At 38.8% G+C, this 16,265-nt stretch overlaps 1 protein-coding gene across 5 annotated transcripts; it reads left to right on the forward strand.

Annotated features, from left to right (window-relative positions):
- The first annotated feature begins 30 nt into the window (after positions 1 to 30).
- Positions 31 to 14,873, forward strand: Adprm (ADP-ribose/CDP-alcohol diphosphatase, manganese-dependent). Of its 5 annotated transcripts, XM_013013412.1 has the most exons (7): positions 46 to 115; positions 280 to 388; positions 1,134 to 1,284; positions 1,443 to 1,484; positions 9,086 to 9,703; positions 10,914 to 11,030; positions 14,458 to 14,873. In XM_013013412.1, exons 5-7 carry the CDS (start codon positions 9,103 to 9,105, stop codon positions 14,766 to 14,768), a joined length of 1,029 nt encoding a protein of 342 aa, XP_012868866.1. In that variant the 5' UTR covers positions 46 to 115; positions 280 to 388; positions 1,134 to 1,284; positions 1,443 to 1,484; positions 9,086 to 9,102; the 3' UTR covers positions 14,769 to 14,873. The 5 variants fall into 5 exon arrangements, with proteins under 5 accessions (XP_012868865.1, XP_012868869.1, XP_012868867.1 ...); XM_013013411.1 differs by lacking the exon at positions 280 to 388 and having other exon boundaries at positions 31 to 115; XM_013013413.1 differs by having other exon boundaries at positions 40 to 388; positions 1,134 to 1,205.
- Positions 14,874 to 16,265: the final 1,392 nt, after the last annotated feature.

The following is a 16,265-nucleotide window of genomic DNA, read 5'->3' on the forward strand; positions in this document are numbered from 1 at the left end:
CCGGAAGTTGGGCGAGGCCACTCTAGCTCTCGGTTCAGCTCCGCTTGGTGGTGGCTGTCATCGCCTTACCGGCCGTGAGCGATCCTGGGCTTTGGCGGCGCCCACCGGCGCGGGGGTAGGGGTGTACTGGGGACGAGGAGGCCTGGAGGATTCCTGGCTGCGTGGCTGGGCCGGGGGCTGGAGGTCCTGACCTCTGGGGGCACCGGCTTTAGCGGGGATCGGGGGGGGGGCGTATCCGGCCCCAGACTCTGGGGTGACAGAGAGTCCTTTGCACCCCAGGACCGGGACGGGGTGGGACAGACGGGCCCTTTCCCCCCACTTTGTCCTGCTTATCCTGTCACCTCGTCGTCCTGCCTAATCTAGAGGTCGGCTTGTTGGCATCCCCGAGGTAGGAGTCGCCCCGTAGAGATTGAAGTAATCCCTGGCATATAATATATATATAATATATAATATACATAATATATGTGATATAATATATATGATATAATACATTATATATAATATAGAAATATATATCATATATGATATATCGTAATTATATCATATATGATATAATTATATATAATATATTATATATGATATATATCATATAACATTATATATGATATATATATTGCTAAGGAGGGTAATTTGGGTGGTGAAGGTGGTAAAAACCGACTTAAGTAATGACCGAGGGTGCCCAGCCCTTCTAACTATAGCACAGCACAACCTGATCCCAAAGCACAGCTCTCTACAAGGCGTAAATGTCAAATCACATCCCAGTTCTAACTTACCAGCTTGGGATGGGGGCGGGGAGGGCAGGGCGTACAGTTTCTTTTCTCGACCTCACAGCCTTCCCTCCCACCCTTCCTGTTTGTGATTTAATGTTTGCTAACGACTTCCTCATCTAGGACAACACCTTGCTTTTCTACTGACACTAGATCAAAAGTATTCAAGGAATTATTTAATTCGTTAATTTGGAAATCTTTGTTTACATTCTGTCTAGATCTGCTTTTGCTTATGGGCCACCCTTGCCCTCACTCCCACTCCCCCCCCCCTCCACCTCTATGATAGATTTGTGAAAAAGTCCTCTCTCTTCCTTCACTACAGATTCCACTCTTGCTTTTTCTTCTGTTTTTGTTTTTTTTTTTCAGGGATGTCCACTGAGAGGAAGCACCTCTTGATTTAGCTATATTGGATCTGGAACAGAAGTAACTATTGATCCAGTGAGTGTTGGATTGGACCATGGTGGTTTTTTCCCTCATAACTTGGACCAACTAGCCAAGTGTGTTGTCCTGTAATCCAGTAAGTAAGCATTGTAGTTGAATATCATTGGTGTTTTATCATTCCCAAATTGAGCTGGAGCTTCCTAAAATTTGCCCTTATAGGTAGAAGAATTCTTAGATGTTTACTAAGCACTTAAAATCATTGTTAATTAAAATAATGTTTCCTTTTTTTGTCAGGTGAGGGCTTGAACTCTGGATCTGCCCACTCTTCAGCTTAAGGTGAGTACTCCACCACTTGCAGTTTTCTGGTGGTTAATTGGAGATGAGTCTCACAGACTTTTCTTCCTGGACCATGACCCTCAGATCTCAGCCTCCTAGGTAGCTAGGATTACAAGTGTGAGCCACCATCACCCAGATTTTTTTTTATTTTTTTGTCAGTCATAGGGCTTGAACTCAGAGCTTGGGTGCTGTTCCTGAGCTCTTTTGCTCAAGGCTAATGCTGTACCACTTTGAGCCACAGCTCCACTTTTGGTTTTCTGATGATTAATTGGAAATAAGAATCTCAAGGACTTTCCTGCCTAAGCTGGCTTTGAACCACAATCCTCAGATCTCAGCCTTCTGAGTAGATAGAATGACAGTGTGAGCCACTAGCACCTAGCTTTTTTTTCTCTCTTTTTGTATGTGTCAGTATCAGAGCTTGAGCTCAGGGGCCCTAGTTTAGCTTTTTCTGAACTGGCACTCACCACTTGTGCTATACTTCCAGTGCAGCATTTTGCTGGGTTTTAGCCCATATTGACTAAGAATTAAGATCTTCAGATCTCAGCCTCCTGAGTAGCTAGGATTATAAACATGAGCCACCAGTGTTCACTTAAACTCATTCTTCCATTTTTGAAGTTGCTTACAGTAAGGATTTGTCCTCTTATTTCTGTGTATTTTTACCTGTCAAGTTTTCCCCACACTTGACAAGAAAAAGAAAAAGAAAAAAAAAAGATATGAAAGCACATTCCTTGTTCAGATAATGAGCACCCACACATCACATAAGTTAAAATTGAATTTGATGTTGTTTTCAGCTGATCTAATTTATTCTCTTTTTTTTTGTGTGCCAGCATGGGGGCTTGAACTCAGGGCCTGGCTGTTGTCCCTTAGTTTTTTTCATTCAAGTATGGTACAATACCACTTGAACCACTTGAGCCCCACTTACAACATTTTGCTGGTTATTTGGATATAAAAATCTCATGGATTTTTCTGCATACCATGGCTTTGAATTGAGATCCTCAGATCTCAGTTTCCAAAATGGTGAGGTTTATAGACATGAGCCCCTAATGCCCAACTACTAAATGTTATTTGCCACAGTGATTCTATTAGTAGCTTTATGCTCATTTACTTATCAAAGCATGCTTACAATCTTTTCATATTTATAGTAGTAGATAAATATTAGTGTCTACTATAACTTGATTATTGGATGAATTGCTAAGCCTGATTTCTCAGACCATAGCTGTTACCTAAAATATTACCTAATACAAATCTGTTACTTATACCTACTATAAAGCACCAGAATCACCAAATGAGTTGGTTTTCAATTTAGGTACTTTTCTTGAAAAAGACAGAGATAATACCCTCTGATAGTTGTTCATTAGTAGTTGTCAAAGCTGATTAATTTTGTCCTTCATGTAACTGTAGACTAGTTTGACTAGGATAGCTAAGCTTTAACTTTTTGTCAATTTTCTGACTGTTTCATCTTACTTCAGACCCTGACCCTTGTACCTACTACAAATATTTCCTATTATAACCTTCCTGTTACTATTAACACTAGTAACGCTAAATACTTTGCTTTGTTAATTGTTTCTTCATATGAAAGCTTTGCTCATCTGTCTTTTTGTCAACAGTCTTACTGCTAATGTCCAAAAACCTCTCCCCTTTTGTTTTGCTTTGACAATAAGGAAACATATTTTTCTGCAAATGTCTTGGGTGCTTGAGGGCTTTCTGTGAGGAACTTCAGTCTTCTGCCAGTCTTAGGTATTCTAGCAAGTTTTTAGCAGCAATACCCCATGCATGGGTATTTTTTGCTATTAAAAAAAATCTCTTAATATCTGATGTGGTTTTCACAAGATGCTTGCTGCTTATCCATCACCACAACTTTCTTTTTTGGTGGTACTGTGGTTTAAACTCAGGGCCTTTGCTTGCTAGGTAGGTATACTACCACTTGGAACCATGCTCTCAAGCTACTTTTGTATATTTTCCAGGTAGAGATTTCCCCAAGGGCCATCCTCAGACCTCAGTCCTTCTACTCACGTCCTCCTCTGTAGCTGGGATAATTGGCATAGCTTGTTGTGTGAGGTGAAATCTTGCTTTTTGCAGTGGCTGGCCTTAAGCCATAATCCTCCCAATCATTGTTTCCCAAGTAGCTGGGATTACATGCATGAGTACTGTGTCTGGTTGTACCAATATTTTCTGTAGCTATTTTGAGAGGAAAACATTGTAAGTTAAAAAAAATTATTTTGTTCTGTTAGATTTGTGGTAGTTGGGTATGATGGTACATGCCTTATAATCTCAGCTACTCTGGAAGCTGAGGTTAGAGGGTCATGAATCTAATGCAAGCCCAGGAAAAGTTAGTGAGACCATGTCTCAACAAAACCACTGCTCCCATGCCCCCTGAAACTCACAAGCTTAAATGATGGAGCATTTGCTTAACATGCCTGCACAAAGCTGGGGTTTGTTCAAATCATAGTTTCACAAGGAAAACATTTAAAACTTTAGTGGTTTTAACTGTCTTGAGATTCACTGGTGAAATATTCTCAGATATATAATTTAAAATTCATTTTATTGTATGCATATGGTGCTTTATGATTCAGAGATTTACAAAGTAAATATTAATTAGTCAAATCAGTGCATTTAATTAATTAAAATAATGAATGGATTTTAATTCAGCTAACTTTCACAGCAATTGAATGAGGAGTCATTTTCCTCTATGGAAAACTGGGACTATATTTCAGTGTTAGGTCTTCAATTTCAAAGGTGTCAGCAGCTCATCATAATACCTTCTTGAAAACTAAAATTTAGCCGGGTATTGGTGGCTCAAACTTGTAATTCTAGCAACTCAGGAGGCTGAAATCTGAGGATAATGGTTCTAAGCTAGCCTGGGCAGGAAAGGCCATGAAACTTATCTCCAATTAACCACCAAAAAGCTGGAAAAGTTGCTGTGGCTCAAGTGGTAGAGTGCTAGCCTTGAGCAAAAGTGCTCAGGGACAGCACCCAGGCCCTGAGTTCAAGCTCCAGGACTGGCACAAACAAACAATAAATAAAACTAACACTTAAGTAGCTTTGCTCGTAGAGATAAAATTGTAAAATGAAGTTCACTAGAAATTTACTATTCTCTTTCCTATTCAAAAACAAAATATATCCTTAGGTCTTCTAATTTGTTCAGATCTATTATCTCTGTACTTTAGAAGCTTAAATAAACAAGTATTTTTAAAGCATGCATAAAAGTAGCTAGTTATGTACTCATAGATAGCTTCAACAATTACTTTAATTGCCCTCCTCACCTATTTTCTCCATGTGTATTTGGTAGAAAAGGGTATTTTGAGAAAGTTCCAAGATGTAAGGATGCTTATTCTTAATTTCCCAGTGGAGGTGGCTTAGAGATTCTTTTTAAAAAATGTTTTTATTTTTTAAATTGTTACTGTAAAAGTGATATACAGAGGAGTTACAGTTACATAAATCAGGTAATGCATACATTTCTTTTTGAACAATGTTATCTCTGCCCTCCCTTTCTCCCAGTTTTTTCCCTACCTTCACCCCCAACCCCACAAGTTGTATAGTTCATTTGCAACATAGTGTCTAGTGAGTATCACTGCTGCATTTGTCCACCCTTTGTCCCACCATCTCTAGGTGTTCCTCCTTACACTCCCCCAAACAGATAAACTTACAAACAAGACAGAAGGCACAGAAAATATAAACAGCAACAAAGAAATAAAGTCTTGCATCTATTTCTTGGAATTCATTTTGATAAGCATCATTTTATATGATCATATGCACATAGCTGTTGAGCCTTTGTGATCCTCTCCCAAGACTATCCCTTGGTCTCACTGTGTGAATGTCTGGAGTCCCATATGATTTATCATGTCCAAGTGTATTTTTTTGTCTTTTACTATCCAGTGTGTTTACTTGTAGATTTATAGGCACATTGCAGTTATGACAAATGAGGGTCTGGCTTACTTTGATTAATATAATTATTTCCAAGCTATCTCTGTCCAGCAAGGAAACTCTGAGCTTCCTAGCATCTATAACTCATAAAATACCACACTGAATTAGCAAGGAGTAATTTACCTGCCCACTTGGTTCTTTGCCTGTCCTTACTTTTGATTCTGAACTTTCAGCTCAAAGGGAAATGTGTTATCTGATGTAACTAAATAACCAAAGGGCAGTCCTGGCAGGAACAGATAGACTGTATATATCCATCAACGATGTTTCCAAGAAACTTCTTATTTCTGTCATTCATATTTGCTTCCGTATAAATAAACTGGGTTTCTTTTCTGTTAACTTTACCCTGGAAACTCAAGTTTTAGTAATAAGCAGAGCAGGCACAGTTGCAGTACTTGGGCTAGTGTTCCCAGCAAATGTCCTTGGGCTCTGCTTATAGATCCAGCTTGGGTTGAATGCCCAACTCAGGAGGAAACTGGGCTTTTATAGGCCAGACCTGAGTCATTTCTCTGCTGTGCCCTTACCCAGCCAAGAGTGGGAAATGTCCAGTAATAACATGAACAGAAAGTAGGGAATTAGGTAAATGCCTAAATGGGGTGCCACTGCACAAAGAACAAGAAATGATTGCTAGGTAGCAAAAATAATAGCCTGTTTATAGAAAGGAGATCAAATTAATTGGAACCAAATTCCTCCAAGAGATCTGAGGAACACATAACCTAAGGCTCTGAACTTGAATATAAAAACAAATTTCATTTGGCAGAGGATTAGGAGCATTGCCAGACAGTTTTTTCTTAAGCTTGGTAATAATGTTCATGTGATATTATTTGCTAAATTATGTTCTAATTTGCTTCTCTTACTAATTTGTACTTGGAATCACAAGTACTTGAAATTAATAAGTTGAGATTTTCAGTTGACTTAGATGAGGTTTCTATTTCTTGTAATTGTATCTGAATTCTCCACACACATAAGTACCTCTCCAGCACATACATAATCACCGACTGTCTAGAGGATTTTCAGAAGGAGATTGAAGGAAGAAATGAACAAATAAAGAGCCTGAGAACCAATTTTTTGCAATTTCTTTCTTTGTGGGGGGGGTGCTATTTTATCTATTGTGGGGTTAGTTATACCCCACAATAGAAGAAAACAAAGTAACTAGTACATCTAATTAGGTAAGTTGATATAGTGTATCTTTGAATGACAAAAGTCTTAGTTTGAAGGGAACCCCCAGGTTGAGTATGAAGTTGTATCTTCCATCTCAGCTGCTTTTACAAGTGGGATTTCACATGTCTATGAAGGAATGGTTGGGAACTTTAGCTACATTGGGCAAATGACTAGAGACTTGGAGTCTGAAAAAAATGTTAGTCAAATGAATTTTTAGATTCAACTAGATCTTAATAAAAATCAGTTGCTACCAAATAGTTTACTGTAAAAAAAAAACAACAAAAAAGAAAAAGCCAAATAGTTGACTGCTATCTATAGTCATTATAACAAAATAGTGGGCTGGGAAGGTGGTTCAGTGGTAGAGAGCTTGCCTTGCATGCATGAGGCCCTGGGTTCGATTCCTTAGCACCACATAAGCAAAAAGAAAAAACACAGAAGTGGCGCTGTGGCTAAAGAGGTAGAGCGCTAGCCTTGAGCTGAAGATCTAAGGGACAGCGCCCAGGCCCAGAGTTCAGGCCCCACGACCAGACCCCCCCCCAAAAAAAATAGCTAAAAATTCATGGTCTTGTCTTAATCCTTATTGTACTTGATTCTTTTAGAGATAATAAATTTAAATTATTAACAATATAATGAAATTGGTTTTTTTTCAAGCTTAAAATTAAGTTTGTTCCACTTAGCCACTAAGGCAGAGCAGAAATCATGTATAAAATGAAAAGATTTCATGCTTTCTGTTTGGTTGTAGGCAGGGGGCTAATAAGATTTTTAAAAATACATCAGGTTAAATTTGAATCTAACTGTTGAAAAAGCAGGAAAATCACTACTTATGAAAGTGACAATCCTCACAGTGTCATAGCTTAATTTTTTGTTTTCTTCAGTACTGGGGTTTGAACTTGGAGCCTTGCACTTATTCAGCTTACTCGTTTCAGCTGACACTTTACCATTTGAGGTGCACCTCCTGCTTTTTGCTATTTTTGGAGAATGGAGTCTTGTTTGTCTACACTGAGGTTTTTTGTTTTGTTTTATTTTTTGCCAGTCCTTGTTCTTGGACTCAGGGCCTGGGCACTGTCCCTCAGCTTGTTTTGCTCAAGGCTAGCACTCTACCACTTGAATCACAGCGCCACTTCTGGCTTTTTCTTTTTATTTGGTACTGAGGAATCAAACCCAGGCCTTCATGCATACTAATCAAGCACTCTACCACTAAGCCACATTCCCAGCCATTCTACATTGGTTTTGAGCCTTGATCCCCTGGATCTCAGCCTCTTGAGTAGCCAGGATTACAGGAATCAGCCACTGGCACCTAGCTATGCCATAGTTTTTGTTGAGCTGCTTGGTGTCTTGGTTTAAAAATATTCCTCTTGCTGGAGGCATGGCTCAGTGGTAGAATGCCTGCCTAGCAAGTATGAGGCTCTGAGTTTAAAAAAGAAAGAAAAAAAGAAAAGAAAAAGAAAAGGAAGCCGTGCCCTGATGACTCATGCCTGTAATCCTAGCTACTCAGGATGCTGAGTTCTGAGAGTCACAGTTCAAACCCAGTCTGGGCAGAAAAGTCCATGAGATTCTAATCTCCAAAAAAACTATTCAGAATAAGGAGGAAGTGGCATTGTGGCTCAAGTGGTAGAGCTCTAGCCTTGTGTGCAAAGAGGCTCAGGGACAGCACCCAGGCCCTGAATTCAAGCCCCAGGACTGGCAAAAAAAAAAAAGTATTGCCTAAATGAGTGAATAAATAAATAAATAGAATTTCTCTCTTTTCATATCATTAATGTTTCCTCTAGTTACTTTAGATATGAAATACAAGAAACTTACTTTAGTGAGCTAGCCATCAACAAGGATCCAGCCTGACACAAAGTGATCACATAGTAGAACTCTGATACATAAAATGTAGTAGTTGAGTGGGCTCAATATATACCTTTATGAGAACCTCGAAGTTTTGATAGAATTGCTGGATATTTGTGGGAAAGAATGTAAATTATGTGCATGGTTAAAGTGAATGCAACATTAGAAATTATTTCAGGTGGCTGAGAAGGTAGCTCAGTGGTACAGTGCTTGCCTTGCATGCATGAGGCCCTGGGTTCGATTCTTCAGCACCACATAAGCAGAAAAAGCCAGAAGTGGTGCTGTGGCTCACATGGTAGAGTCCTAGCCTTAAGCTGAAGAGCTGAGGGACAGCACCTAGGCCCAGCGTTCAGGCCCCATGACTGACCCCCCCCCCACCAAAAAAAAAGAAATTATTTCAGACTTGAATTTGGCTTTACTAGAATTAGAATGTTCATTATTATGATACTGCCCTTCTGCAAATGGTACCCTTCTGAAGAATGGAAGTTAACATCTTTTTACAGATGAGAAAACTGAAGCATTTCAGAGGCTTCATGTTTCAGAATTCTAAAGCCTACATCCTCTTTTCTGTGTCTGGCTGCCCAATGATTTTATTGTTTAATATTCACTTTATCATTTTCTTGAATCCAATTAGTTAAATTAGATGCTTTTAACTTAATTATATCTTTCACTTCCTTTAGTTTATTTAGAAGCGTGTTTTGAAGTTATGGCTGATGAGCAGAATCCCCAAATGCCAACTGATGGTTCAGAACAACTCTTCTCCTTTGGAGTTATAGCAGATATCCAGTATGCGGATTTAGAAGATGGATACAATTTCCATAGAAGCAGGCGGAGGTATTATAGACATAGTCTTCTTCACTTACAGGGTGCCATTGAAGACTGGAATAAAGAAAGCAAGACACTCTGCTGTGTCCTCCAGCTTGGAGATATCATCGATGGCTATAATGCAAAGTATAAAGCATCAGAAAAGTCTCTGGAACTTGTCATGGACACGTTCAAAGTACTCAAAGTCCCAGTTCATCACACATGGGGGAACCATGAATTCTATAACTTCAGTAGAGACTACTTAACAAACTCTAAACTTAACACAAAGTTCCTAGAAGACCAGATTGTACATCATCCTGAGACCATCCCTTCAGAGGATTATTACGCTTATCATTTTGTACCATTCCCCAAATTCCGGTTCATTTTACTCGATGCTTATGACTTGAGTGTCTTGGGCATCGATCCATCCTCTCCAAAATACCAGCAGGGTATGAAGATACTGAGGGAGCACAATCCCAATGAGGAGTTGAATAGTCCTCAAGGTGAATTATTCCTTTGCGCTGAGAATCTAATACATTGTCTTTAAATTCTTCAGCTACCTTTTATTCAGCAGGAACATGGATGATTCAGGTAAAAGTATATTGTCACTGTTGTTGAAGGTCAGGATTTTTCATGAGCCTGATGTCACAAGGACTCATTAGTTGATTTGGGTTTCATTTATTTAACAGATATTTGAATGCCCATTCCAGGATGAGCACTTTACAGTATTACTATTTTTAATAAAAGGAATGAATCATAGTAGTAGGTAGAAGAGATAATAAATATGTTAATTAGTTTTCTAACACTGACAAAATATCTTACGTAAGTAATTTACAAGGAGGAAGTTTATTTTGGATCGTAGTTGTCAGTCCATGGCCCCTTGACCTTATGATGCAGTACATTGTCACTTGGAGCTTGTATTAGAGAAGCTGCCTGCCTCATGGCAGTGTGGAACACAAACAGAAAGGAAGATCTGGGGTCCTTTTATCTCCTTTGAGAGCACAGTCTCAATAATTAATTTCCCAATAGATCCTCTATGTCTTCAAGGTTCTACAATCTTATTTTTGCATTATGAGCTACTACAGCTCAACTTGCTGAGTTGGTGATCAAGCCTTCCTTTAACACAAAGAACTTGGAAGAACATTTCACATTCAAACTGCAGCAAATCAATGGAACCAAAACCAGATTATTTCCACATTGACAAGTGTTAGTAAGAAAATAGAGTATTTTAGTACAGAAAAGCATTATGGATACTACCTTAGATTAGGTGATCAGAGAAAGCCTCTTCCAGGAAAGAAATATTTAAACTGCTGTCCAGCTGACAGGAAGGAGTTATACACAGGAGAAACAAATGCAAAGGACTAAGTAGATAGAACACTGGTATTAAACACAGGAATCAGGGAGGTAGAAGATGATTTTGGAGGACAGAAAAGTACAAGAATATGTTGTGGGTTCAATGGACAAAGTAAGGAAGTCATATTTCTTTTTCAAAATATAGGGCCAGCTGAGTAAGCCAGAGAATATCAAGACTAAAAAGATACCATGTGATTTGTTTGTATACTGCCCTAAATTCTTATGAGTTGGTATTTTTTTCACTGCTAATTAAATAGTCCCTCAAAAGAACAAGTGTCTTGTATTAGCTAATCTTGAATGCCCAAATGAGGAAAATGACAATGGATGTCAGATTCAGTCTGATCTACTGAATTCATTTAGGACTTTCTGAGCCCCAGTTTGTCCAGTATAATGGAGGATTCAGCCAAGAACAGCTCTGCTGGTTGAATGAAGTTCTTACATTCTCTGACACAAACCAAGAAAAGGTGGTGATTGTGAGTAAGTATTGAAATTGTTTATCTGGTTACACTAGCATTTTAGAGATTGAGAAATGTTGGCTATTAATGATATTTATGCTTGATATTCTCTTTCTATAGAATGGATGTTTAGTTTAAAATTTTCATTAAAATATAACCAAAATCTAAGAGTAACATTTAAGGATGAGTTGGAAAAGAATTGTAAAATAACAGAATTATCTATATATTAGCACTTGTAACTCCTGTAGGTTTCAAAATTGAGTTTCTCTCAATGGGATCAGCTTATATAGTAATTATGTGTGTACCAAAATGGGGCTTAAACTCAGGGCCTTGAGCTCTCATTTAGCATTTTCATTCAAGGAAAATGCTCTACCAAACATATCCACTTCTTTATGTAGTTTTAAGTTTTTCCTTTTTATTGGAGGGGATGCACCACACCATTCCTGGACCTACTGCAATACCAGGCTCATGTGTGGTATCCAAGCTCCTATTCCAAGTCTTTGCTCCAAAAATCCATTTAATATACTATTCTTAAATAAAAGGTATATAGGACATTAAACGGATTAGAACAGACATTTTATGTCATAATCTTTAACTGAGAAATTGAGTTTAGACTCCATGTCAACTCCAGTGTTAGGAAGCTTAGCTTATAAGGGAAGTAGCCACCAAACAGGCCATGCTCTCCAGCTGAGACAAAGCTGAGATAACATGAGATCTTCCCATGTGCCTCAGATCACTGTGAGTACTTATCAACAGCAGGGTCCCAAGGAATTTAGATCTGAGTCCTTTTTTTTTTTTTTGGTTGATCGTGGGGCTCGAATTCTGGGCCTGCGCCCTGTCCCTCAGCAATTCAGCTCTGCAACTTGAGCCACAGCACCATTTCCAGTTTTCTGAGTGGTTTATCAGAGATAAGAGTCTCTTGGACTTTCCTTCCTGGGCTGGCATTGAACCTTGATCCTCAGATCTCAACCTCCCAAGTGGTTAGGATTACAGGCCTGAGCCACCAGTGCCCAGCTTCTGAGTTATTTTTTTTATAGACACACTGCCATAGGAGATTATAGAAATCTGGAAGTGCTTAAAACATGAAAAAAACATTTGAATTTGCAGTGTGGCTGGTTTGGGGACTGACATTGCATCTCTTATTTTAAAATCAGATGAAAAGACTGCATCAATATCCAGAGGATAGAAGCCATTCAGACTCTTACTTATCAAACTGTGTGGCCCTGAATACTTATTAAACCTATGAGCTACAGTTTTCTTAGCATTGTGTCAGATGGATTATGAATTTGAAAACAATAGGCTACTCAGCGGGTTGGTCATACAAAATTACATTTATCAACAAAGATAGATTTTACATATTAGTCTTCTACTGACATGGCAGAAATATAAATGGAGTAGGAATATTTGACTGTGAAGCATCAAGGCTTGGAAAGATAAGATGCCCTTGGGTTCTGGTAAGATACGATACTATTTGGCTCAACAAAAAGCTCGTGTACTAGTTGACTAAGTCTGCTTTTAGTTTTTCTGGTAAGCTAAGAGTATTGTTGTTGAAAAGGATCTAGGAATCATCTAGCCAAATCATTTAATTTTACATAAAGATAAACTGAATTCTAAAGAAATTGAAATATGTAGCTATTCATACAGCTGCCAGCAGAACTGCTGACTGTTCATGTTGTATATCCTCCTTCTCTTTCTTTTCTGTCATCCAGTCCCTCTTTGTTGATGGGAGTATATCTATCTGCATCAGTATCCCCTTATATTTGTTTACCATTTGCTGTATATTTAGAAACTAGATAAGCAAACATAAGTTCAAATGTCTATTTGAAGTCATGTGCTATTGTACACTAATGGAGATGTTGGGTGGGCAGTTCAAACATGAATCTAAAACTAAGAAATTTAAGCTAGATATATAAATGTAGGCACTAAAAAGATAATATTTAGATCTATGTAAGTCACAGAGATATCACTAAGTCATTGTGTGCAATACAGAAGTCCAAGGACCAAGCATTTCAGATACTCCTGACAGAATGTTGGGGAACTGAGGAGAGACTAGTAGAGGAAATTGAAAACTAGTGGCCATTGAGGTTGGAAGAGGAAAAGTAGGAAGAAATTTCTAGGGAAAGTAGTGATGTCCTGAAAGCAAAACACTTCAAGGAAAGGGGGCAACGAATCGCCTCATTTTATGTCTGAGTCAGTATGGCTTCTACACAGCCAATGTGTCTGTGCCTTGTGTCTAAAAGGCCATCTTCCTCAGGGCACTAGATGGCTGTTAACCCCTTGCCCCCTGTTTTACTTACATTATAAACAAGGAAATATTAAGTAGAAACATGTTTAATTTCAGAATAAAAACAAACACAGAAAGAATTAAAGAGATGTATTGGGAAGAAGCAGAGATGGAAGTAAACATGTTACCTGGTCTAGATTCACAGATGTGTTGGCACTAGTGATTTTAAATTCTCCAAGATCGGGGCTGGGAAGGTAGTTCAGTAGTAAAGTGCTTGCCTTGCATGCATGAGGCCCTGGGTTCGATTCCTCAGCACCACATAAGCAGAAAAAGCTGGAAGTGGCACTGTGGCTCAAGTGGTAGAGCACTAGCCTTGAGCTGAAGAGCTGAGAGACAGCGCCCAGGCCCAGAGTTCAGGCCCCACGACCTACAAAAGTAAAAAAAAAAAAAAAATCAGACTTAAATTCTCCAAGATCCACCTCCACATGTCTTCTGTGATCCAGGATAAATGTTGGTTGCATCGGTCAGTTATCTCATCTGTAAATAGATAATGGCTACCTTGATCTCAGGGGAGTATTTGAAGACTCTATAAAAAATTGTTTCAGCTCTACTGCACTGAGTGTTTATATGACACATAATCCATGGCCAGTCCCTAAACTGATCTTTTATTTACTATTACATCTCTCTGTGTATATAACATTCATAATCCAGGAAATCAATGAGATTGGATTGCAGCACATTATTTGTCTGAATTTTTGCTGCCTTTGCAGACTGTACTGTGTAAGCTGCCCTTGCATTCCTCGTGTTTGTGTAACTCAGACCTGTAGGCCTCAGAATCTCTGAGGTTTTTCTGTACAGAAGCCTCTCCCAACTTGCTTATGATTTGTTTCAACTTCTTTTTTTCTTTTTCAGTTATGGGTTTTGAACTTAGGGCCCAGACACTCTCCCTGAGCTTTTTCATTTTGTAGTTATCCTCACTATGTAGTCTTGGCTGGTATCCCACTCATGATCCTCTGGCCCCAGTCTCCCCAAGTGTTAGGTGTGTGTCATGGACCATCTGTTAGACTAGTTTTTCGTGTGTATGTGGGTTCTCTTGGTCTTAGTCCATTTACATGAACAATAAGCATTGTTATTGTGTTTATTTTCCCTCAGTACTAGCATTTAACTATTTATCTTGATGAAAAAAAAATTTCTTAATTGGTTCCTAACTTCTTCTTTTTACCAGGCCATCTCCCCATTTACCCAGAGGCTTCCGACAGTGTGTGCCTAGCCTGGAACTATACAGATGCTCTAGCGGTCATTTGGGCTCACAAGTGTGTGGTGTGTTTCTTTGCTGGCCACACACATGATGGTGGCTACTCAGAGGATCCTTTTGGTGTACACCACGTTAACCTGGAAGGAGTTATTGAAACAGCTCCAGACAGCCAGGCGTTCGGCACAGTTCACGTCTATCCTGACAAAATGATGCTGAAAGGAAGAGGCAGAATTCCAGACAGAATTATGAATTACAAGAAGGAAGAAGCTTCCCATTCATAGTCTGATCTATCTTGTTTGACTTTGTGAAAACAATGACTTTAATACGTGTTTATCCCTACCACACCAAAAGGAAAATGGAAATAAAAATTCTCAATCCCATTAGGATTCTGTCTGCATGACCAAATGTATTTATGACTTCAGTATGTGTTAGTGAAGATAAAACATGCAGAAATGTCACTTTTAAGTAGTATATCCCACACTGAAAGTTAGAAACAGAATAAGCCGGGGGGGGGGGAAGGGGGGAGACTCCAGTGAGTGAATTTAGTTCTGATAAGAGATTTTATTTGGCATTACTTGAAACATGTTCATGTGAACTCTATAATTTAAAATTCATGATATAAAAAAAAAACTCAGGCAAACTTTTTCTGTTCACAATGCAGTGTGAATGAATTTGGGATACTTTTGCTCCAAATACCTATAATAGAACTTTATAGACTGTATTCTTTTTTGTGTGTGTGAGAAAAGTTACTGTGAAGTAACTTCTGAGTGTGGTACCCCTCTATCTGTCAGGTCATCCAATCCCATGATTCCAAATGAGGCGCCACTGCAGTCTTGTGCAGTTAGCTAGGTTTATTTACCTGCCGTGTGACACCACGATAGGTAAATGAATTTGTCCTTGATAACTTTTATAACTATGGGGCATGTTTAACTCAGTTGGTATATGTGCTGAGTTACCTTCAGAAACAACCCATGGCAAATGGAGACTGTTTAAGTGTAGAGAAAATTTGATTTGAGCCTAAAAAAAAAATGAAAAAATACCAGTCAATGTGAATGTGCCTGTTGGGAACCAGTATGCACTACTTGGTGGCTTGCAACATGAATTTGTTCTTTGATAGTTCTAAGGGTGGTAAGTCTGAAACCAGTGAGCTAAAAAACTGAGCTATTGGCATGGCTATATTCCTTCAGGAAGCTTGAAGCAGAGTCCTTTTCCTTGCCCTTTCCAGGCTTTGGATATCTGGGTATTTTTGCCCTCATCAAATCTGAAAACTCCTATTTTGCAGAATAAGGTATCGGTTTCCAAGGATTATGACCTACATGTTTTTGAACACTGGTACTCAGCTAGCCACAGAGATGACTAATGTCCTTCTATACTCATAGAACTTTCCATAAGGGAGAGACATGCACAGATACAAATGTGTGAAACTGAATGTCATACAAAAATGTGGGAGGAACACATTATGTTTGAGGGGACTGGAGATGATAAGAAAATGGAGTAAGTGGAGAAAAGCATTTCATGTTGAATAAAAAGAGCATCAAAGACCAGCTAAATTTAGAAATGACTACCAGTGTTATGAATGTCCACTAGAAGAGTCTTGGGGCCTGGCAGAAAAGGATAGAGTAGGACCATACCATGAAGAGCCTTGAGTAATAGCATATACATACAAAAAGTACATGCCATTTCCCTGATAAGGTGACTTCAGAAGCCACTGTCACAAAGACAAAACAATACATACCTTCTGTAATAAACATACACTACTTACTGTTTTATTGAACTAT

Source organism: Dipodomys ordii, unplaced genomic scaffold (assembly GCF_000151885.1).
Source record: "Dipodomys ordii isolate 6190 unplaced genomic scaffold, Dord_2.0 Scaffold19, whole genome shotgun sequence".
Classification (NCBI taxonomy): Eukaryota; Metazoa; Chordata; class Mammalia; order Rodentia; family Heteromyidae; genus Dipodomys; species Dipodomys ordii.